General features: G+C 40.8%; 1 protein-coding gene across 1 annotated transcript; it reads right to left on the bottom strand.

Moving 5' to 3' along the window:
- Nucleotides 1-504: 504 nt before the first annotated feature.
- Nucleotides 505-12,449, bottom strand: tti2 (TELO2 interacting protein 2). The gene is made up of 10 exons (XM_034118219.1): nucleotides 12,334-12,449; nucleotides 10,428-10,920; nucleotides 9,641-9,837; nucleotides 9,487-9,544; nucleotides 9,216-9,344; nucleotides 6,632-6,724; nucleotides 3,100-3,293; nucleotides 2,878-3,021; nucleotides 1,673-1,832; nucleotides 505-1,082 (listed from the first exon to the last, which is right to left on the bottom strand). Exons 1-10 carry the CDS (start codon nucleotides 12,336-12,338, stop codon nucleotides 972-974), a joined length of 1,584 nt encoding a protein of 527 aa, XP_033974110.1. The 5' UTR covers nucleotides 12,339-12,449; the 3' UTR covers nucleotides 505-971.
- Nucleotides 12,450-25,756: the final 13,307 nt, after the last annotated feature.

The raw sequence follows: 25,756 nt of genomic DNA, 5'->3' as shown, positions 1-25,756 counted from the left end.
AAAGTCACCTGTGACGCTGCTAGGTAAGCAAGTGTTTGGATTCTTCATGACATTGTTGACATCCAGTGCTAAAGCACCGCCTCGGGCGGTCAGTAGGGACGAAATAGAACGATAGTTACGTCTGTAACTATCGTTCAATGAGTCCCGGATGACCGCCAGAGTATCCTGTCACTCAGAATTATTGTGTGCTCGCGAGAAGATTCTGGGAACAGATCCTCTGACGACACCGGCATATATAGCCGGTGTCACGTGGGTTACAGGTGACTTTGTTGTTATTATTATTATTATTATTATTGGTACTCGAGCTGCGCATGCGCGCGATGGACATATCCAGTGCTAAAGCACCACCTCTGGCGGTCATCCGGGACTCATTGAACCGTAGTTACAGACGTAACTATCGTTTTATCCAATCAAATATTCTGCTCCCATGAATATTTGTTGTCTTTTCAAAAATGACATTCTCACTGGTTTACACTCTGTTGTCGCAAACAAAGGGATCTAGGCACCTGTATTAACAGTTTATACATTATATACAAATCATACATTTATATAACCACACTAACAAAAATCCTTGTTTTCCTTTCATTGTTTTAGGGTGATGACATCAGAAACGATATGGACAGACCTTTAAAGCTTTGTTAACCTTAAAGGGGTCATATTCTGCTCATTTTAAGAAACATGACATCCAGCTATTGTGTTAGAGCGCTAGCGAATCGAAGCACACGTTTTACATAGTGATATCATTATGTAACGGAAGTAAACAAAATTCCAATGGAGGCGTCTCAGGCAGGGAGAGAAACTCCCTCTGGAGGGAACACAGGGATTAGTCTTTACGGAGCATTCATTTGCACAAAAACCTATAGAACACACTACAGGAAAGTATAAAAACCCAAATAGCATAATAGGGCCCCTTTAATAGAAGTAAAAGAAGTACAGCACTGGCAAGGTTTTACGTCTTTAGTGGGAATATGTTATGTTTCAGATGTTCTGCTGGAACACCTCTCTGTTGTCCCAGTTAGTGTCGCTAAGCAGCCAAGCACCTCAGAACTGCAACAGCTGCTGTCGACCTGTCGAAGGAGAGGCTGAGAGACAGACAGACACACAGACAGACACACAGACACACAGACAGACAGACCCACACAGACAGACAGACAGACAGACACACAGACAGACACACAGACACACAGACAGACAGACAGACACACAGACAGACAGACAGACAGACACACAGACAGACAGACACACACACACACACAGACAGACAGACAGACAGACAGACAGACACACACACAGACAGACACACAGACAGACACACAGACAGACACACAGACACACACACAGACAGACAGACAGACAGACAGACAGACAGACAGACAGACAGACAGACAGACACACAGACAGACACACAGACAGACACACAGACAGACACACAGACAGACACACAGACAGACACACAGACAGACACACAGACAGACAGACACACAGACAGACACACAGACAGACACACAGACAGACAGACACACAGACACACAGACAGACAGACAGACAGACACACAGACAGACACACAGACAGACAGACACACAGACACACAGACACACAGACAGACAGGTGAGTGTCTTCAGAAAGGACAGTTTATCTTCAGTTCAGGTGAGTGTCAGCAGGTAAACACACCTGCAGGTCTCCGTGGCAGCAGCTGTCCATCAGCTTCAGACAGAGAGACGTCTCACCCATCAGCTTCTGTCTCACTGAGTCACTGAGCTGACCGTCTGAGGACACAGCAACCAGCAACTTCAACAGGCAACGCAGCAACACAGCAACACGACACGCCATCCTGAGAGAGACCGGCAAAGAGACAAGGGACCAATACGTTAACAAGAAGATATAATCTAAATGATGCCCAATAACACTATATTCAATCAACAAAATGCATTCAGGTCCTTTCAGACGGTGATTCAAGTGTTCAAGCTGCTTACTCATGGTCCTATCAGATCTCACTTCCAGCTCAGTTAAAGCATGTCCAATTTAGGTTCAGAGATGTCCACTACATAGCCAAAGTGCCCCCTGCTCTGCACAACACCTCAGTGACTGCTGATCCTGCCCAGCAGAGGGGGTCCAAACATCCTTTATACTTTACCCGGATCTTTGCTATGAACCCTAGGCTGTAACCAAAAGCACTGTTGCAAATACTGCTGTTCAACCCAGTTATAAACCTTGTCAATTCGCCAAAGACTTCCCAAAAGTGTAAAATTAGAGCAATAATATCACTTATTGACCACTGTGTGGTAACTTAAAGACCTAAGTAAGTGATTAATTGACTTTCCTTGTATCCCATCCAATAAAAGCACTTTTACACATCATGTCAATATCCACCCATTAACACACACATACAGTACACTGATGTGTGCATACATAATGCATATGTTGATGGAAGGCTGCCATACTTATCTAATGCTCATTCGCACCAATGACTATGACAACTGTGAAATGAATTTTACAGAGGTCTTTGTAGAAAAAACTGTAAGAGGGTTCGACAGGTTGGCTAAGGCAGCCTTCTGGGCAAATATTATCAGTTGATTGGATGGGAAAAAATGGGGAAAAAGGACTTCTGTAATACACAATCTGCTCGTTTAACAACACTCAACTTTGGCCACATCAGCTACAAAAAGGACAAAAGGGACATGTGGGAGCAGGATTTTGGACACTTGAGTGAGTGAGTGAGTGAGTGAGTGAGTGAGTGAGTGAGTGAGTGAGTGAGTGAGTGAGTGAGTGAGTGAGTGAGTGAGTGAGTGAGTGAGTGCGTGCGTGAGTGAGTGAGTGAGTGAGTGAGTGCGTGAGTGGGTGAGTGGGTGAGTGAGTGAGTGAGTGTGTGCACTAACCGTGGCCAGGCGGCTTTGGTTATTTTCTGCAGGACTTCGAGGATCTTCAGTCTACTCGTCTCTTCAGGTGGATCTGTGATCTCCAGGTATCCAAGCACCACTCGCTCCACCTGCCGTAGGTGTCTGCACACCGCCACGCCCATCCTGACCCCGCACACAAAACAAACGTTCCCTTACACACTGCTGCAACACCACCAGCGAGCACATATCAAACGCTCCTACCTGTCTATGTACAGAGGCAGAGCCGAGGCGTAGACGCGCCGCCGCTCCAACTTATGCTCCGCCTCCATGTGAGTCAGGACCAGACGGAGCACGTCGTCATGCCGACAGAGCTTCCTGCGTGATGAAGAGGGGGTGAGAGAGGAGGGGGGCTTCTCCAAAACCACCAACAAGTCCAAGAGACAGGATAGGACCGACTGCAGACAGACAGAGAGAGACAGACAACGTAATACTTCATTATATATTCTGCTGACTCAAATGTTAATTATAAAGTAAATATTGTATTCAATGTTTAAATTGCTTGTGTTTTGATAGGCTGGACAAGCATAACGTATATTTATATTGTGTATTCAATATATATATTCTATAGATATACAGTATATCCTTCATTATTGATATGTATATATTCACTGTTTTGAGTATTTTGTTTATCTTCTACTGCTGATATGTATCTTATTGTTTTTTTGTTTTTTTTTCATATTATTTTCTTTTTGTATTTTCTTCTAATTCATGTGCAATGTTTTTTCTTAATGCTGCTGTGACGAAAACATGTCCCAAATTGGGATCAATAAAGTATATATTTATCTTATGTTATATTTGAACACATGCAAAAGGAAACAGTTTGGAATATATTCTTTTTACACCGATATAAGTTCCACTGTGAGGTGGCATTGGGATATTTCTTTTTTAAATCCTCTGGAGCAGAGGGGAGCTGTGGATTATTGTTATTGATTACTGGGTCAGTGTTTCTTAGGGTCAAAAACACTAAACTCACAACTTCAAATGAAAGCGTTTAGTTTATTTAATAAAAGAGCACATGTTCAATGTGAATAGTGACAGTGGATATAGATTAGTTGCAATTTGGTGCAATATATATATATATATATAAAAAAAAGAAAATTATAATATAAAGAATTATAATTTCTTTCTTTTTTTTTAAACACCTTGAATTTCAGAGCGTGAATATTAGAAAAAACTATCATAATAATAATATAATAATACAACTTTATTTATATAGCACCTTTCATGCAAGATGCAGCCCTAAGTGCTTTACAGAGTAACGACACGATACTTAAGAAAGAGTGAAGAACATAATTAAAAGCAAGTTATAAACAAACAGAAAGAGTTATATCACAGAACCATAAAACAATAAAACATGAACAGTGATACAACTATAACTACCCAAATTAAAAAGATAGGTCTTTACTTTATACTCCAATGGAGTTTGCTATTCCAAGATCCAATGGGAGGCTGTTCCACAGCTTGGGGCCATAGACACAGAAAGCAGCCTTTCTTGTAAAATGCTCTAGGTACTTCTAAAAGAAATGCATAGGAGGATCTGAGTGTCCTTGTAGGTCTGTCAAATGAAAGGCAGTCACTGATGTGTGTAGGGGCAAGGTTATGTAAAGACTTGTAAATCATTAAAAGCACTTTAAAATCTATTCTGAAAGACACCGGTAACCAGTGCAGGGATGCCTTCACAGGGGAAATGTGTTTCAGTGTTTGTTATAAATACTGGCCGCAGCATTCTGAATTTATTGCAATTTCTTTAAAGATTTTTATGGGAGACCAGTTAAAAGAGAATTGCAGCAGTCCAAGCGACTAGTAATAAAAGCATGTAAAACCAATTTAGCAGCGTGTTAAAAATGGTCTGATCCTGGCAATGTTCCTTAGGTTGAAAATTGAAGTTTTTGCAACATTGTTAATAAAACATATGAGTAGGAGTAGCTGGAGGGCGTTTTCTAATGAGGGCATTCAGCCCTCATTAGAAAACACTGAAGTCAGTCGAACATCAAGCCAACATAGGAGGAGAAAGTGTCAAAATAGAACAAGCTCTCAAAACAATGGGATTACAGTTTGTAGATGGAACAGCAGGGGTTAGGACTTTAAAAAGGAGAGAGCATATTCACATCCAGAGACTGGCCTGGGTTTTCATTCTCTTAAGAATAAAACTGAATGCATCAGACTGTGATCGTCTGCAGTGCATTCTGTGAACCTGATGAGACTCCACGTGCTGAAGAGGTGCGTGTTCATATTCTAGCCCAAGCCTGGACAAGCCAACCTGTTTTTATACACAACAGGCCCACTACATTAAGTGCTATTCCAAACCAACTCGTGGAGAGGGGCAGTCATTAAACCCTCCAACAGGAGGTCTGCCTCAGTCCTGACTAACCCCCCTCACTACCTGATTCTGTGCATGCCGTTTGTGGCTGTGCAAACATTTACTAGTAAACTGCGCAAAATAAGATAGACATTTAATATTGCCATACTGATGTTAGGTTACATTGTATTTTTATATGTTATACCCATGTCTAGTCTAGAAAAAGTTAGACCTAATTTGACCGTAAAGTTTTATATATTTAGAGACTGTTAACCCCTAACCCTGTCAAGAACTATTTAACTTGAGGGTCTTAAGTTGGTTTCTAAAAAGGCCAGCGCAACACTAGTGCACATACATTGGGATTTAGGATTGCCAATACTAGATTACCTGCTAGTGTCACATTTCTAGCAAAAAGATCTCTATGGATGAATCCCAAAACGGCACACAAGTGTCATTTAACATACTCAAACTTATATTCAATAGATGTATACATTCCTCCAAAATTCACGACATAAGAATGCTATGTCATGTGTGTGTGTATGTGTATGTGTATGTGTGTGGTGTGTGTGTGTGTGTGTGTGTGTGTGTGTGTGTGTGTGTGTGTGTGTGTGTGTGTGTGTGTGTGTGTGTGTGTCAGAGTTCCCGTTAGAATATTTTTTCGCCGGTCAAAATGTCCGTTAAAGTTTCAATCTTCCGGACAAAATTAGAAAAGTGCCGGTCAAAGGTCTTCTTATTGAGCTTTAAAACAAATTGATATGATTCGATATTAAACAAACTAATTATAGTAGATTAACTACATTATTCAAAAGTGTACAGTAACTTACAATAACACGGGAATAATAAACGGAGCGCTCTCTCCCTCTCCTGACAGCCCGTCAGTATCATGCAGCTCGCGGATCCAGTAATGAGTGACCCGACAGTAAAACTAAACATATCTATAACTAGTTTAGGTAGTTTGAGAGGTAATTAAAATAGCTACGTGTGATATTCTAACCTGAAGTGTGTGTTTTGTTCCGCTCACCGCTGCAGGTGATCATGCAGAGCTGCGTGTCGACTCGTCAGCAGCAGCTGATCTCTCTCTCGTCAGATTAGACTTTACTCGCGTTTATCTCCATATCGATCAGATCCAGCTAGTTCTAGCTAATGATATGACTACCTGCTTGTTAAAAGACACCTAAACAATAAGCGTCGCTATGCAACTGGGTGAGGCCACAAAGTATAGCGCAGCATTATGCATTTGTTTACATGCCCACGGGAACCCCGAGGCATTACCAACAGATCAACGCACAATCAACCCATACAGGACATCTCTTTCTCCACATTAAGTGTTAGACATTAGAATTCTGTCTGTCTGTCTGTCTGTCTGTCTGTCTGTCTGTCTGTCTGTCTGTCTGTCTGTCTGTCTGTCTGTCTGTCTGTGTGTGTGTGTGTTACCTTGATTACAGCAGTGTCTGTAGAGTACAGATGTTTGAATAACGCCTGGTAGAGAACTTCTGCTCTGTTGAACTGACGCAGATCAGCAGCAGGCTGAACACAAACACAAACATCATCATCACCATCATCATCATCATCATCATCACATGTACTGCACTGATTGGAGACCACTGACACTGACGCAGTGTGATGGCACAACTACACTCACAACAGAGTCACCACTGTAGGAACAGATAGAGCTGCAGTATGGTAGAGATAATGTGCCCTGAGTGTTTTATCTCCCCCCAATATACAAGTAAATAAAAGTATTGAAACTTGTTATTAGGGTCTGAGACCTAGGTCGGCGAAGACCCTATTGAAATCGGTCGCGCAGCGACCGATAAACCTTTGACCCCTGCAACATATGTGAAAACTCACCAAATTTTGCACGCGCGTCAGAATTGGTGCAACTTCAGATATGTAATTGGTTCCGGAACTTTGCGTCAAAAATTGCGTAGGCCACGCCCACTTCCGTTTTTAACGTAAACTTCCCCCACTTTAACTTTCACGTAAACAAACGAAACTCACTACGCATATCTAGGGTGCGAAGACAAACCAAAAAGCCTCTTGGAGGGGTATACAATAACGTACAGGAAGCCGGCCATTTTGAATTTGGTGTCGGAAAAACGCGATTTATCGCGTTTTTCGTCCTCCGCACGAAATCTATCTTCTCCCAGGGACTTTATCCGTACGACTCGAAATTCGTCGGGTAGCGCCTCGAGACATGGGCAATTCAAAGTTATCACGGAAGTTTTTTTCTTTCGCACGGCGTAGCCGTGAATTGGCGCCAAAGTTCACGTTCGCTCGATGCTAGGCGATCCCTCGCCATGGAACACGATGATGTCATAACGCCAACTGACATACTCAGAACGCCACCAAACTTCACATGATGGTTAACACTATGGCCCTGAACAGCTCTACGTCAAATTTGATGTTACTTAATATGGCGTTACCATGGCAACGCATCCCTCGCCATAAAACACGGTGTCGCTGTAACTCCAATGGACACGGTCCCATCGTCCCCCAATCTTCATTTTTATATCACCGGTCCATGCCTCAACAGCTCTACGTGAAATCTGAGATCTCACCGTAAGCCGTTTCCATGGCAACGAATCACTCGCCGTAAAACACGATGTTGTCTTAAGTCAATGGAAAATGGTCCAAACTGCACCAGACTTCAGATGATGGCTACTAGTCCGCCCCTCAACAGCACTATGCCAATTATGGGATGTCATCATATGCCGTTGCCATGGCAACGCATCCCACGCCGTAAAACACAATGTTGCCTTAAGTCAATGGAAAATGGTCCAAACTGCACCAGACTTCAGATGATGGCTACTAGTCCGCCCCTCAACAGCAATATGCCAATTATGGGATGTCATCATATGCCGTTTCCATGGCAACGCATCCCTCGCCAAAAAACACGAAGTTGCCGTTACTCCTCTGAAAATGGTCCAAACGGCACCAGACTTCAGATGACAGTTAATGGTCCGGCCCTCAACAGCTCTACGCCAATTCTGGGATGTCATCATATGCCGTTTCCATGGCAACGAATCACTCGCCGTAAAACACGATGTTGTCTTAAGTCAATGGAAAATGGTCCAAACTGCACCAGACTTCAGATCATGGCTACTAGTCCGGCCCTCAACAGCACTATGTCAATTATGGGGTGTCATCATATGCCGTTGCCATGGCAACGCATCCTTCGCCATAAAACACAATGTTGTCTTAAATCAATGGAAAAGGTTCCAAACGGCACCAGACTTCAGATGACAGTTAATGGTCCGGCCCTCAACAGCTCTACGTAAAATCAGAGATCTCACCGTATGCCGTTTCCATGGCAACGCATCACTCGCCATAAAACACGATGTTGTCTTAATTCAATGGAAAATGGTCCAAACTGCACCAGACCTCAGATAATGGTGAATGGTCCGGCCCTCAACAGCTCTACGTGAAATCAGAGATCTCATCATATGCCGTTGCCATGGCGACAGATCCCTCGCCATGAAACACAATGTTGTCTTAAGTCAATGGAAAATGGTCCAAACTGCACCAGACCTCAGATAATGGTGAATGGTCCGGCCCTCAACAGCTCTACGCCAATTATGGGATATCATCATATGCTGTTGCCATGGCGACAGATCCCTCGCCATGAAACACAGTGTTGTCATAACTCGATGGAAAATGGTCCAAACTGCACCAGACTTCAGATGACAGTTAATGGTCCGGCCCTCAACACCTCAATATGACAATAGTGAGTTTTCCTCAAAAGTTGTTGCCATGGCAACGCATCCCTCGCCGTTAAGCACGATGTTTATGATACTGCTGTAACTCCTAAATACATTGTCCCACGGCCTGAAACACCTCGACGTGCGGACAACAGCCTGCGGAGCGTCGAAGACCCGCTCAACGCTGCTTGCAGCTTTAATTATTATTGTGATCAATACGTTGACATTATTTCCTTTATTGAAAGCAGTAATACAGTCTAAATACGGTGTATATATATGTATTCACACTGTGTGTGTGCATAAGAGTGTGTTCTCACCGTGTTGAGTACAATGTGATGCAGACAGCGTACTCCCAGAATGCAGTTCTCTTGTCTGAAGTGGTCTGTGAGGAGGAGGGAGGGGGGAAGGAGGCGGGACAGGTGAGGGGAGAGAGAGGGACGAGTCACCTAAACACAGACAAACACAGTTAAAAATGTAACACTTGAGTGGGACATGTTCAATGCACATGGATGTAAACTACATGTAATTGTAGTTTTAGCTTATGAACGCATTAACACATTATGGCTGAATGAAGGTCAAAGGTCAAACCTGCAGGAGCGTCCACGCGAACACGAGCTTCACTGCTTCATAGCGATGCCACAAGTCTCTGCAAAGCAAACAAACAAATATACACACACATGAGGACCCTCCTTGACCTAAAGCAATGTCTTTGCATTGCAAATATGAAGTAACAGATCCTCACTTGGTCAGTTGAGGCTGCAGGATGTCCAGGATTCCTCCGAGAATTCCTCTGTTCTTCCCTTCCTCTTCTCCCTCGTTCGTCTGACTCCCGCCCCCCATCAGGAGGTGGGGGGAGTCCCTCCAGCCCCCTGTCCTCAGCAGCGCCTCCTGCAGGCTCCGAGCCCCAGCTCTGGAGGAGGAGCTGGTCCAGGGCTGGTCCTGAAAGATTGAAAAAACTTAACATTTGATTTGATGGTTTGTTATTTCAGATTTTATATCTTAAAGAGGAAATATTATTTTCAGCTTCATATCAGTATGTAGTGTCTCTACTGGGACATGTCTCCATGCTTTAATGTTCAAAAAGCTCTTTATTGTTCTCATACTGCCTGTGCTGCAGCACCTCTTTTCACCCTCTGTCTGAAAGCAGAGTCCAGTCTGCTCTGATTGGTTAGCTGGTCGGCTCTGTTGTGATTGGTCAACCGGTTAGAGATGAAGTAAACAAAGGAGTCCAATGGAGGCGTTTCAATATTATGTATTATTATTATTATTATTATTATTATTATTCTTGTGCAGAATATCTTCTTTGCAGCATCAGTCATCCGCATTGAAACAAGTAAAACGATGTGCCAAACCCCCCTTTTGTGGGAAGGTGCAATGCAATAACCACCTTTAAGGTACCCATTATATTTGATCATGGTTTTGTTAAGCTAGCTAAGGTAAAGAAACTCTGGCTTTGTCAAACTGGACTCATCATACAGCCTACTGGAGACCTACTTATATGACAGACAGTTGCAAATCCGTGGACTCACCTGGAAATGAGTGACAGCTAACACGCACAAATGTGGAGCTACAACCAGCAGCAGACCAGTCCGACTGCCTCCATTACCCAGAGTTCCTAGGAGCGCTGTGAGGGCAGAGCATACTGCTTGAGCAAGATTTGGGACGCTCTGATAGGCTGCGGCAGGCAATGAGCTGCAGTCGTCTTCACAGAGCGGCAGAGATGCACAGCCAATCAGAGCGCTGACCAGATTGCTGTAAGCCTCCTGAAGCTCCGCCCGCCCATCATCTTGATTGGCTGTGAACAGCCAATTTGGATCTGCTATTTTGAAGAGCTGTTCCACATGACCAATCAGGGCGCTTGTTTCAGAGTCTGAGGAGGCACCAATCAGCTTCTCCTGCAGTTGGGACAGGAGCTCTGTGATAGGAGGAAGGTAGGGAGAGGGGAGGGGCTTATCTGAGGAGGAGGAGGAGGAGGAGGAGGAGGAGAGATGAAGGTCATGAAGCAAAGATGAAAGCTCCATACTGAAGTGGAGGGAGAGAGGAGGATAACAAGAGGATGAGATGATGAAGGAATAGAGAAAAGATGAGGACCAAATGAAACAGGAGGGATAGAGCAGATGACGGGAAGAAAAAGGGAAAATATACACAGAGATATTAACAGTTAACTAGCAAAGTCATACATTTCCTCTCATTCAAATCTTTATTAACAAAGTCTCACAGGCTCACATTAAGGTAAAAGGAATCTGTTTCACTAGCTCTGTGGCAGCTGAACATTCTGGAATCTTAACTCAGCCGCAAAGGAGAGAAATATACCTGATAAGCTAATAAAGATATCCTGTCTGCTGTGTGAGGAGGGCCACATATCAGAGTTGTTCCCAAACCTGGAGAGGACGTATAGAAAGTCTTTCTAAAAGAGAAAGGTGCGCGTTTTGAGTCTTTATCTGAGGCCGTGTTGGAAAGTTGCATATACTTAAGTACTGTACTTAAGTATGATTCTGAGGTATTTGTGCTTTACTTCAGTATTTTCATTTTATAATACTTTACACTTCTTCGCCATTACATTTTGGAGGGAAAATTGTACTAGTTATTTATGCAGGTTCAGCTTATACAAAACAATATAAATCAAGTAATGAATTATGATTTATGATTCCCTTTAGAAAGTCATAGTAAGCTCCACCAGCTGCAACATTTACAATTCAATCCCTTTAATTTTATTATCATCCAGTAATATAAAAAATATATGTTTGCTTGTTTGTTTTCCTATATATGACCAAGGGGTAAGAAGTATTATTATATTTGACTTAAGTAAAACTAGCAATACTAAAAAAAAATAGAAAACTCTGTTACAAGTAAAAGTCATGCATTCAAAATTGTACTCAAGTAAAAGTACAAAAGTATTGTATAATAATAAATAAAAAAGTATAAGTATATTAACGTATTAATGATACATAATGATTATTTAGTTGATTTATTTTCTTTATTATAAATCTATATCTGGTAAGTAGCTGGTAACTTAATTAGTCAAATAAATATAGTGGAGTAAAATGTAAAAAGATGTCCACCAAAATGTAGTAAAGTCAAAGTATAGAGTAGCATAATGTGTAATAAATACTCAAATGAAGAACAAGTACTTCAAAATTATACTTAGGTACAGTATTTGAGTAAATGTACTTAGTTACATTCCACCACTGCGTTTGACATAACATAAATAATAATACATGTTTTACATTCAAATGCTGCAGGTAAATTATGTTTCCAAAGCCAATTTAATATGTATTTTATTGGCCAAGGTGCAGGTGTAATATGAACACACGTGCAAGCCTGATATAACACAAATACTACAATTACTATTTTGAGTATATTATCAAATGTAAACATGTTGGTGATAATCGTTTGACTTTCTTCTCAAACTCTCCATGAAACGCATAAGCGTACCTCATATCAGCAGCTCATTCTCTTCTCCCATCGATGTGAAGAAAGAAGAATATTTTTCTTTAAATTCACTTTTAAATCAGACAGTCAACATGCAGACTGAGAACTACGGTGGTTTTAAAGAGAAGAACAGAGTGTTTGGGAAAATATCTCCGGGTGAGTACAAGCTCCTCCTGAAAGGTTCCGACCCCGCAAAATCTTCACACATCGTCACTGCTGAGCGCGAGGATGATTACATGTTTTAAAATAAATACTGTATATTATTAACCATTGATGTAAAGTAACAAAGTACATTTACTCAAGTACTGTACTTAAGTAAAATGTTGAGATACTTGTACTTTACTTGAGTATTTAAATTGTATGCTACTTAATTACTTAATTACTTTCACTAATTTATGTGTTACCTTTACAGATTTGGATTAATGATATGAAATATAATCAAGTGTTAAATCAGACTTTAGTTCCACCTGGAGTAAATTCACAAGCTACCCTGCAGTATACAAAGTCATTCAAACTAGCTGCACCTTTACCAGCTTTGATAACACTTTAATGATCAATAATTATAAAATATATCATATATATTATTCTGAAATGGGCCAATCTGCACAATGACTACTTTTACCATGGTACGTTAAGTATATTTTGAATCTAATACTTGTATACTTTTACTTGAGTAACCATTTGATTGCAGGACTTTTACTTGTAACAGAGTATTCCTACACTACACTGGTACTTCTACTTTTACTCAAGTACAAGATCTGAGTACTTCTCCCACCTCTGTAAAAATATTTCAAACAAAAGTAATTATAACACAGTGTGGTACTGGTACTAGATAATTCCAAATAGGGTGGTAAATAGAAGTTCAAAAGTAAAAGTACTAAGTATGCAGAATAGCTCATTTCACAATCAGATATTATATAATGAAATTATTATTTGGCTGATGATATTAGGATGCATTGTATGGCATATTCATTTATTCATCTAGTAAATTGTTTTATATTTTGGTAGCTTCTAAATCCGTGTATCTACCGTCCATTTGTTTTTCTTTATTAAACAAGTAAAGGGAAGAGCGTCTCAGAGGCGTTTTTGCTTTTAATAGACAGGGCTATTCACTTAAGAGAAGAGAAAAAAGGAAAGCAAATTGTTATAATGGGTGATGTAACATTAATGACAGACATAATATGAGGTCCTTGGCACTCAGACTCTAGAGGGGTCATTTTGTGATCATGGGGCATCACCCTTGTATACAGCATCAGGACAATATAATATGGAGTCAGACACTGGAAGTGTGCTGGAGGCTGATGCGTTGACTGCAGGGGACTGATGGAAGGATGAGGCTGATGAGACTGAAGAATCTGCGAGGAACGAACTAGCGGCTGAGAAATAATCATATATTAAAAGACAGCAGCATCATAAGAGGCCAACAAGAGTGACAGAGTGTGTCAGTGTGCAGACCAGCTATCCAGGCCAGTCTCTAAAGACTTTCCAAGGTGTAAAACGCTGCTGCCGGAGTACTGACTGGAAGTATTGCTGATATTATGTCTACCATATCCTCTTAAAATACTCTGACCAACAATATAAGTCTCATGAAGAAAGGTTTTTTAATGCTTATTCAAAATAGCAGAGAAACATGCATTCTTGTTCTCAGGAGGGGACATTGACAGAGGATTATTGGAAAAGTACACAGTAAGTACTTCATAGTACTTGTGGGGGTAGTTTCACTAGTACTGAGTCCAACAGGATCAATCTCACGAATAACTAATGGCAACAAAAATTAATTCCCTCATCAAACTTAGCAGAAGTGGCTTGATTTTGTTCTCAGCAGGGGACTTTGACAGAGTATTTCTCAAAAAATACACAGTAAAAGTACTTCAATGTATTGTTAGTAGTAGGCTAACTAATACAAAGTCAAACAGTATCAATTTCATTAAGAACTAATGGTAAAATTGTATTTTTATCATTCATCAAAGATAGCAGAAAAACATGCATTATGGAGGGGACTTTGACAGAGGATTACTCACAAAGTAGGCAGTAAAAGTATTTCATTTTATTTCTGGTAGAAGTCAAACTAGTACCGGGTCCAACAGTGTCAGTTTCCTTAAGAACTTGTGGTAAAAAATATTTGTATTACTCGTCAAATATAGCAGGAATAATGAAGAGCAGCTGAAAAAACAAACTCGAGAGACGGCTGAGTTGACCGCAGTGCAGAATCGCTGTATAGTTTAAATCTCCTAACAATGTTGTACATTTTAGACATAGGCTTATTATATTTGCAGCCCTTAATAACATCCATTTTCTGGGCTCAATATGTGTCTTGGCCGTTTTCGTTGTGATCGCTAAATTCCCCTTGTTTATAATAATCACCGTTCCTTCAGCAGTGATTCAAAGTGTGATTTTAGCAAACGAGTGCTTTTGTTTTGAAATCACTTCCGTGAGTTTAGCCCCGCCCCTCGCTCCAAGGACCATTAGACAATAGGCTTGTTTGAGACGAGCTGCGGCTCGCCTCGAAAGTAGACGAGAATAGCCGATCGCAGCCGGGGGAGGTCTCAAAAAGCTCGCCTGAAGTCGGACAGCTCGGAGTCGGCTTCTTCTTCTTCTTCTTCTTCTTCTTCTTCTCTCGGTTTTTTGGCGGATTTCAAACAACTTTAAGGTGCATACTGCCACCTCCGGAGTCGGCTTGACTCGGTTTGCATTTATAAATGCACACGGCATCTATTGCACGTCTGTCCGTCCTGGGAGAGGGATCCCTCCTCTGTTGCTCTCCCTGAGGTTTCTCCCATTTCCCCTTTAAACTGTGGGTTTTTCTCTGGAAGTGTTTCCTTGTATGATGTGAAACGTAAGGACAGAGGGTGTCGTATTGTCATACTGATATTCTGTACAAACTGTGAAGTCCACTGAGACAAATGTAACTTTTGTGATATTGGGCTATATAAATAAACATTGATTGATTGATTGATAAAGAATGGACAAATGTGTTTAATCGTTAATGTCAGATATGTACTAAGTAAATAAATTTGTTCCTGCTCAAGATTAGATTCAACTTTATTGTTATTGCACAGATTACAGGTACTGAGACAACGAAATGCAGTTTAGCTTCTAACCAGGAGTGCATAAAGCAGTAAAGTGAAAAGTAATGTACACAATCTACAGAATAAAATATAGAATGAATTGAATGATGAAAAAACAGTGAGGGGTATGAATACACTATATACACAGTAGCCTAGCCTAGTATGAACAGTGTGTTGTATGAATATGCAAAGATATATAAAGTATGACAACGGTAAGCAGTGCAAGTATAGTATAAAATATATAGATATTAATGTCATGATGATAAACATTGTGGAACAATGATGAAAAATGTGAATGGAAGTGGCGACGTAAAACTGACACAAAACAACAACACACTTTTGCCGAGCCAATGGAGAGTTTCATCTCCAGCACGGGGTAAAACCCACCAATGAGCGCTCAGCTCGAGATACCAGCGAGTCGTTTCCCATCAAGCATTTCGCTTCCGCAGCCCGGGGAGAGAAACTGCGCCGCCTCGCCGCGCCTCGCTCTCAAGTCTGCGGGCGTCTTTGTCCCGCGAGATTTCAACGTCTCATGTAGGCGAGCCTCCAGAGCAAGTCGGACAAAATGACTAACCATCATGCAACGCACGAGCAAGACGTTGATCGCAATTGCGCAGGTCTGCGCAGGTCTCGCTTGTCTCAAACAAGCCTCATTTTAGTAAGGTAAAAAGCAAAAACGCCTCAGACGCTCTTCCGTTTACTTGTTTAATAAAGAAAAACAAATGGACGGTAGATACACGGATTCTTCTATCCTCGATAAAAGATGGTGAGAGAAAAAAGCATTTGAGGACTTTATTTAAATAAAATCCAAAATGCAATTATTCTTCCAAAAGGAAAAACATGATGAGGTCATAACTGAAGAGACTTAAATTCAGCTTCTAAACATGTTCAGACATGTTAGAGATCAGAGATTCTGGTTTGAAATAAAGTTAATGTTACCATTTAACATCAGACAGACTGTAGTAGTGTTTGCGGTGACATTAGAGGGAGATTAAAGCACATTTAAAAAGACATTTATTTTTCCTGTTTACCATGAATCAGCATCAGAGATCTAGAGTTAAAGTGCTTCCTACCTGTTTACAGACACACAACCACATCAGAGCTGATTCCCAAAGGGTTAAATGCCTTTGATGACCACACACACACACACACACACACACACACACACACACACACACACGCACTCAGATTAACTGCATTTATTCATATTTCAAAGCAGGAGGAAAAGTTTTGAAGCTGCTGTGATCTGCTGTCAGAGGATGTCATTTACACTCAGTTATAACAAACACACGATCCTCAAAAGTTTCCTTTTTAAATATAAATAGTTAAAGTCAAGATAATTAGTCAAGATAATTTATATAGCACATTTTATATGACAGACCTCAACTTAAAATAAAGGTAAATATCATAGGCTGCATGACAAAAACATAGGCTAAAAGATTATTTCAGGCATTAATCATAACATTGAAACAAATAAGATAAGGAGAAATACATGTACAACAACATTTAACAATACAAATATATAAATCTGAAGGTATTACAATAGAAAGGTAAAAAGATTGAAAAGGTACTATTATTGCCCCATTAGCATACAAAAACTGCTAGTTGCTATAGCCACTAATTCTTTTTATAAATATGACCACAGGCAGAGTAGCTTACTTAGAGGCATTCAAACACCCAGGTTAGTGAGTGTTGGAGGACAATCTTAGTGTACAAGTTTATAAAAGAATAAAGATCAATTTAGGATTGAGGATGCTGAATCCATTTCTGACTCTTTCAGTATCAAAAATTGTTGTTTTAACCAGAAAGTGGCCATATTTGTACTCCCAGTGGGCTGATTTATTTTTGAAGCTTTAGGGGACTCTGGATCATTTGGATTGGACAGTTTCATTATTTGAAAAATAATAGTCCACATTAGAGGTAATCATTTTCATCTTGTGCTCTATATCCAACGGTTGCAAAACTACTCATGGTAGTCAACATCATCCCACAGAGAGTACAAATATTGCCACTTTCTGGTTAAAACTGCAAATTCTGATCCTTTCAGAAATGGATTCAGCATCCTCAAAATTCTCCAAATCGAAATTATTGTCTGCATATGCTATGATGGTAATTAATGCTAATTAACACAACTTATGCTTTGGAACTGGCAAGTAGATTTTTATGAAAAGCCCTTTTTACTTTCAACCAAACACATCCTGCCCACACGGATATTTAGTTATAGGACATATAACTATGAACATGAAAACTGAGCTGAGGTTCTTCTGCTGCCTGAATAACAAATGTCATCTGATTTGTTCTACTGAAGGATAATGTGACGTGAGAAGGTTTCAATTGTGTTCAGACTGCTCGTATCAGAGCTATTGCTAATACTATGAATGTTTCTGTAAAATGGGAATCTTTTTGAAAAAGAACGGAGCCCCATTGAGCTTTTCATTCACTTCATGTTTACATTTCCAGCCGACGGCTCTTCTGTCTGTCTTGTTTTCTTTCTTTTCTTGTCAACCAGCTGCCAGGAAATTAAAGAGCAGATAAGGAGCATGTGAACACACACAAGCTGATTTCAATCCAGATGCTATTGGTGGTCTCATACTCGTACGTTCACCATATGAACAATGATTCCTTGTGAAGAACACCCAGAGATCAGGTGTTGCCAGGTTACAGTAAGTTTTAGTGGTTACATAGGTCAGAGGTCATTTCAGACTCAGGTACAATTGGAAATCTCAACATTATGGTTGAAGGAAACATATCATATTGAAGAGTGAAGTGCCACTTTCCTTAAAATAAACTCACATTATATTGAAAGAAAACCAATAATTAATGCCAAACCCTGTATAATTATTTAATCATTAATGGTGGAGGAAAATCTTTTTTGTATTTAACTGCTTACTTTCTAATACCCATTTAATGAAAAACCAACGCTTGATCCAAAGCAATGTATTTGTAATGTGTTAAGGTAAAGTAAGAACACAAAATCCAATCCTGTTGGCGGTGCAGGAGCTCCCGGTGTGTTTAAAAGAATTTCCCAATTTGGGATTAATAAAGTATATATCTATCTATCGATCTATCTAAAAAGTGATTGAATAGGCTGCCACTAAAAGGAAACACAAAAACAATTCAATTTCTCCAATCGACCCTTCGCTAAACCGCAGTTACAGTAGTGATGATCTGGTACAAATGTATGCAGCGATTTCCTCCGAGTGAGGATGATGAAGAATTTGGATGAGCACTTACCTGAAACACGAAAAAAATCATGTGGATAGGATGTGTCACTTGGAAACATGATGTTTGAGTGGAGGTTGTGGCTCAGCGGAATAATGCATTTATATTTTGTTCAGAGGAGAGCAAGTATGAATCCCACTGCAGTCACCATGTTGTTGCAAGTGAATTTACTCATTTTTGAAAACATTGGGTTTGTTTTGTGTCTTTGCCATGATCATTTGACGGCTTAATGAGTACCTTAATACATCCTTAAGTTTGTGTGTCTGTTTTTCTTTTTAGTTGATGTGAAGAAAGCAGTGGGCCTAAGATATTCTAAAAAATAATATTTGAAAACATTAGAAAAAATTTGAAAAAATCTCCGCCATCACGGCTCTGCCGTCGATAGGCGGTATTCTCCAGGAACTCCCGGAGATCATCGGAAAGGCAGCCGCCTAATGAGATCTCCCCGTTCCCCCGGTCAACACATCCTCACTCCCTGGTCGGCGTATGTTGACGTTATGTCAAGGTCCCCTGTGGTATTTTTCCTACGCAAGGGGGCGGCCCTTAGCGTACATTTTCAACTTTCCGGGATGTCCATAGGCTTCTTGAGATCGCGAGCGAATGCTTCCCGCCGCGGGCCATTCTCTGCTGAAGCATACGTTGCGAGACTGCATTGCATTAAAAACATTATGCTCTATATATTGTCTTTATTATGCTTTAAACAGTGTCTCGGGCTTTGGCTATAGGGCGGCTCAAAGTATTTTGTCCGGCCGTTGTGAAGACTGCTTTGTTTATTGTCCTTGTTTTTGTTTTAAATAAAGCATATTCAATCGAGACATGCCAAACATGTGACGTCATATGACGCGTCGCATCTGCGAACAGGGAGCAAGGAGACCCCGAGATCCGTATTCCCCGTATTTTTTAAATAAAGAGATTTTCAATCACGGGCGCGCATCAAACGTGTGACGTAATGTGGTATTAAAAGTATTAAAAGAGGTGAAAATCACTACAAGTCTGGGCATGTTGAGAGTTGTACATACACACACATTTCATAGTCTAATGGCGCATTTCCACTACACGGCCTCGCTCGGTATGGCTAGGCCTCGTTAGGACTGGCTCACTTTATGGCGCATTTCCATTACAGTTTAGGAACTGGGGTAGTATCTATAGTAACGCAGTGTAGGCGGAGCCGTGACGTCATCTTCAATGAGAACCCCAGAAAAACAACACAGCCGTTAGCTGTTAGCACTCAGAGCTCACAGCTCCTCATATATGTTCAGAAACTAGACAAAAGTTAAACAAGTACAAACCACAGACTGCCTGTGTCATGGTGAATACAGTCGCTGCTTTATTTATGTCTGTATAGGCCGTTGTTGTGAGTGTGGACGGTCGGAGCATATACTGCGTTAGCTTAGCCAATCTCCATTTAGAAAACACGCATTTTAAAAGGTTTTTATGAGGCCAGAAAAACTGTGAATTAGGACCCGCTGGCCGGTACTAGGCCAAGTGGAAACGCAACCAAAAACGGGCCGCTGACGTCACAGCCCTCTTAAACCGTGCTCCGCGCTGTAGTGGAAACGCGCCATTATATTTCAACAGTTTTACGACAAACTGTGACTTTTTTGACATGGAAATTATTATTTAAGATTGACAAACATCATATGTGTAATTCGTGGCACAATTCAAACGGGATCGAAAGATAATCTTTCTCTCTCCATTGACTTCAATGCATACTTTTTCCGAAATAAGATCCCATGGAGGAACCCGGAAGTTTTACGGACATTACCCACAATCCTCTGTAGCAACCATAGACTGTATACATTTTTTTAATAATACATTATTCCGAGTGTGCTTGCTTTTCTCTTTGAAAGTCATCACATAACGGCATTGTAATACACGTTTCGGCTGCATTAAATATTACATATCTGCCGTAGATAACTCTATTTATAGAGCCCTGATGACAAGACTTCTAGACAAACAGGAACTGCCGCCAAAACTGAAAACTTGACGTGGATCTTAAATATATAAGCAATTAAACAACATCTTACATTTCTTTTCACACAATACGTCTCCTTGCAGTATCAACACTAATTCGGCTGACTTTTATATTTGATCCAATTGGTAGATAGGCTGTATTTACACCATAACGGTGCACAGCTGATAGAAAGGGACACCTACTGGTTAAAGCACGTTATTGCATTTTATAATTTTATTATTAGATATTAATAGGATCCCTATAAAGTATATTCTTTACTCGTCGTTATTCTCTACTAATAGTTAATTAAAGACTGTATATAATGACTATTTTGCACATCCCATTCAAGATTTCAAGATTTTCTAAGGTTTATTGACATTAAAGACTGTATATAATGACTATTTTGCACATCCCTTTCAAGATTTCAAGATTTTCTAAGGTTTATTGACATATCATATTATACACAACTACGGTGTAGTTATGCAATGAATGAAAAACTTGGGTCGCAGGTTCCTCAACAGTGCATTACAAGCACAAGACATCTATCAATATGTGTGTACCTCCACCATTACATTGTCATATTCTGCACATTTCTACATACATCTTATAAGAGTATAATACATATGTATAATATCAGTTAAAATAAGTGCTTAAACATAGTTAACATTGCAGGAAAGCAATATATTAGACGTTAAGTACTTTGTCAGGCTTAATATTTATCTGTAGATACACATTTCACTGTGTGTGCTGTGCGCTCTGCATGTGTGACCATCAAAGAGGGTTTCATCCCTCCATATTCATCTTCTACACCCCCAAAGCTTTTTTCTTATTCAAACGAAGACCTTAACCTAAAGTATTCTTTAATGTTTAAATAAAGCCTTATTAGTTTGTCTGTTTTGCACATCCTCCTATTAATATCTAATAATAAAATTATAAAATGCAATAACGTGCTTTAACCAGTAGGTGTCCCTTTCTATCAGCTGTGCACCGTTATGACTAAATACAGCATATCTACCATTTGGATCAAATATAAAAGTCAGCCGAATTAGTGTTGATACTGCAAGGACACGTATTGTGTGAAAAGAAATGTAAGATGTTGTTTAATTGCTTATATATTTAAGATCCACGTCAAGTTTCCAGTTTTGGCGGCAGTTCCTGTTTGTCTAGAAGTCTTGTCATCAGGGGCCTCATTTATAAAGGGATATACGCTAAAAAAATGGCGTACGCCAGTTTCTACGCAATGTTTGCGATTTATAAAATACTAACTTGACGGGAAAATGTGCGGTCCTCCACGCAAACTCTAACCCATGCGTACGCACTAAGCACACACACGGGAGAGACGAGAAACTGCGACACCGTTGGCAGAAGGAAGAATGGAGAGAAATATGTGGAAATAATACCATAAATAAAATGTTACCTCTCATTTATCATACAGTATATGAAGAATTCCTTTTCAAACATTGATTAAAGCCAATCTTAAAATGATTAAACAAACGCCTGTTTGAGACTCCTCAGTGCACACAAAAACATAACTTGGAGAAATAAATAAATACGGATATGTTATTTAAAACCACCTCGAATATGTTGTGTTAATGTTATGAAATGTTTTCTCATAAATGATGCGGTAAGCAGAAGGACAGAATTACGTCTAAACTGACGCCGTTTTGCATTTCTATAGGTTGTAGATACGAGCATGGTTTTATATACTATCACGTTTAATCGTGTTTTATGCCGTTTGCCAAGACTTTATAAGTCGCTCGTAAAACACAGGAGGTATGGAAACTAAGAACACCATATGTGGTAAATTGTACAGCTAATATAACACAACACATTAGTTGTATTTCCTTTAACTGGTGGATTATGGATATATAGTTGCTGATCGACAGCTGGAACACAAACCACCAAATACAACAAAATCATTCAGATCCAGTCGTCATGACTCCACTCCGGAGGGATTCCCCCATCATTTCTTACAGTTTCTCATCAAGGGGGTGTCTCCTGTCCCCGGTACAAACACACTGCCTGAGGAAGGTTATGTGTATTTTCTTTGTCATTAACTTTATTCGGACCACTTATTTATTTATTTATTTTGGTGACGATCCGACCTCCATGCTGCTACTCTGGTTCAAACTGCATCCACCAAACAATATGATTTATCTCGACCTTCCCAAAATAACCAAAATCTGACACGCTGTGAGATGTCTTTTTTAGCTGTTCGGTCGTAATTTCCTGCGATCTTCTTCATGCAGTCAGTCAAAAATGAATGAATGATTGGAAGTTTCTTTGACTATTTATAGGCAAATATGGGCGTTATGTGAAGCCTGCAAAAGCTGCGCCGCATTTCGAGTCGATTGTGATTTATAAAGGGAAACAGGCGTAGGAAGTGCCGTACGCACTTCCCTCGCCGGTACGCAATGTTTTGTGAATCGGAAAATGTTGGAACATTTCTGTACCTATTTTTTTGCTTTGTACTACGTAAGCAACCTTCTCACGTCAATCCTACGCAAGGCGTTATAAATGAGGCCCCTGGGCTCTATAAATAGAGTTAACTACGGCAGATATGTCATATTTAATGCAGCCGAAACGTGTATTACAATGCCGTTATGTGATGACTTTCAAAGAGAAAAGCAAGCACACTCGGAATAATGTATTATTTATTTTTTTATACAGTCTATGGTTGCTACAGAGGATTGTGGGTAATGTCCGTCAAACTTCCGGGTTCCTCCATGGGATCTTATTTCGGAAAAAGTATGCATTGAAGTCAATGGAGAGAGAAAGGTTATCTTTCGATCCCGTTTGAATTGTGCCAAGAATTACACATATGATGTTTGTCAATCTTAAATAATAATTTCCATGTCAAAAAAGTCACAGTTTGTCGTAAAACTGTTGAAATATAAGACTATGAAATGTGTGTGTATGTACAGCTCTTAACATGCCCAGACTTGTAGTGATTTTCACCTCTTTTAATACTTTTAAAGGGCCCATGTCATGCTTTTCCGGTTATTACCCGTCCCCTTGTGTGTTATGAAGGTTTTTATGCATGTAAACGGTGTGCAGAGTCACAAACCCTCAAAGTACACCCTGTAGCGAGTAAAACTCTAACACAGAAAATACCTCCCCAAAACGCCTCGTTGGAGATACGTCATTGTCCATTTGATTCTTCCATTTAGTTCCGGGTACGGCATGATGTCAAGCCGTACCCGGAACGAAATGGACCAATCCGTGGAGCCGTTACGTTACGTCCGCGGAGCCGTTACGTTAAGCCCCCGCTGATTGGTCCAAATTGACCAATCCACGGATTTCCTCACACACACATCTGTGTGCAGGGAGCAGGCAGCTCAGCTGATTTCTCCTCCCTGGCTGCAGGCTGATAACAGACAGTTGGGATCGCGGCGAAATTCTCTCTGCAGACCCATTTTCACAGCGTTTATCAACCTTTTTCTTACTCAATATCAAGCCACACTTATTGTTTTTACTTCGGCTGTGACTTTGTGTGTGCTCAGGATGAGTTTGGCTGTGTATCGCTAACAAGGAAACAACACCTCCACGGAGCTCAGCGCGATTCACAACGTCCCGACCAATCAGAGCACACAGGGAGGGTGGGGGCTGGAGCTATTGGAGCTACAACGAGCCGTTAAAGGCAGAGAGTGAAATTCAGTGAATACACGTAGTTTACAGAGATGCTGTATGAGAAACCAATGTGAGTTTGGAAAATTGCACAATATAAATCTATTCTAGTAGACCTCAACAATGGAATTATGATCAGTGGAAATGGCCATGACATGGGCCCTTTAATACCACATTACGTCACACGTTTGATGCGCGCCCGTGATTGAAAATCTCTTTATTTAAAAAATACGGGGAATACGGATCTCGGGGTCTCCCTGCTCCCTGTGCGCAGATGCGACGCGTCATATGACGTCACATGTTTGGCATGTCTCGATTGAATATGCTTTATTTAAAACAAAAACAAGGACAATAAACAAAGCAGTCTTCACAACGGCCGGACAAAATACTTTGAGCCGCCCTATAGCCAAAGCCAAAGTTTAAAGCATAATAAAGACAATATATAGAGAGCATAATGTTTTTAATGCAATGCAGCAACGTATGCTTCAGCAGAGAATGGCTCGCGGCGGGAAGCATTCGCTCGCGATCTCAAAAAGCCTATGGACATCCCGGAAAGTTGAAAATGTACGCTAAGGGCCGCCCCCTTGCGTTGGAAAATGACCACAGGGGACCTTGACATAACGTCAACATACGCCGACCTGGGAGTGAGGATGTGTTGGTTGCCCCGGTTCAGGAGAGCTCTCCTCCGGATGACGTAAAAAAAGCTGCATAAGCGGCTGCCTCATAACCTGTCGGTTAATAGGCAGCAGGGCTCGCTGCATAAACCAGCTGTCTTTAAAACCTGTCGGTTGATTAGACAGCACAGGTTTTTTTCCTCTGTCGATGTGCCTCCTACACACACCTCCGCTCATTCCTCAAGTGGGTTTGAGCGTGAACGCGCCTCAATGTCCTGTTTACGAGCCTTCTCCTAAACAGCGACATGATGAGAGCCGCTGTACAATACAGCGTGTGGAGGTGCATAAACCAGCTGTTTTTAACCTGTCGGTTAACAGACAGCTGGGCTCGCCGTTTGAGACGGCTACTTCTAACCTGTCGGTTAGCAGGCAGCACGGTTTTTCCTTTGTCCCAGATGTGCCTACTACACACGGTCGTAATGAGCCTAGGGCTGTTATTACGCACTGTGTGAATAGCACTGCACACACCTCCGCTCATTCCTCAGCAGGTATGAGCGTGAACGTGCCTCAATGTCCAGTTTACGAGCCTTCTCCTAAACAGAGACAGGATGAGAGCCGGTGTGAGATGCAGTGTCTGGCAACTACAACTAAATTTACATATTTTACCGGGATTTAATTGTAATACACGTTTCAAAATGATGCCGAAGTAATAACATACTAATACCGGTTAGTAAAAACCATGAATTAATGCTTTGACAAGTCTGCAGACAAGACAGCAGGCGAGAAACCTTTTAAAATGCGTGTTTTCTGAATGGGGATCGGCTAAGCTAACGTTGTATATGCTCCGACCGTCCACACTCACAACAACGGCCTATACAGACATAAATAAACCAGCGACTGTATTCACCATGACACAGACAGTCTGTGGTTTGTACTTGTTT

This window comes from Trematomus bernacchii, unplaced genomic scaffold, assembly GCF_902827165.1.
Source record: "Trematomus bernacchii unplaced genomic scaffold, fTreBer1.1, whole genome shotgun sequence".
Lineage (NCBI taxonomy): Eukaryota > Metazoa > Chordata > Actinopteri > Perciformes > Nototheniidae > Trematomus > Trematomus bernacchii.
Note: the sequence above shows the minus strand (reverse complement) of the source record. Positions and strands in the feature narration are given on the sequence as shown.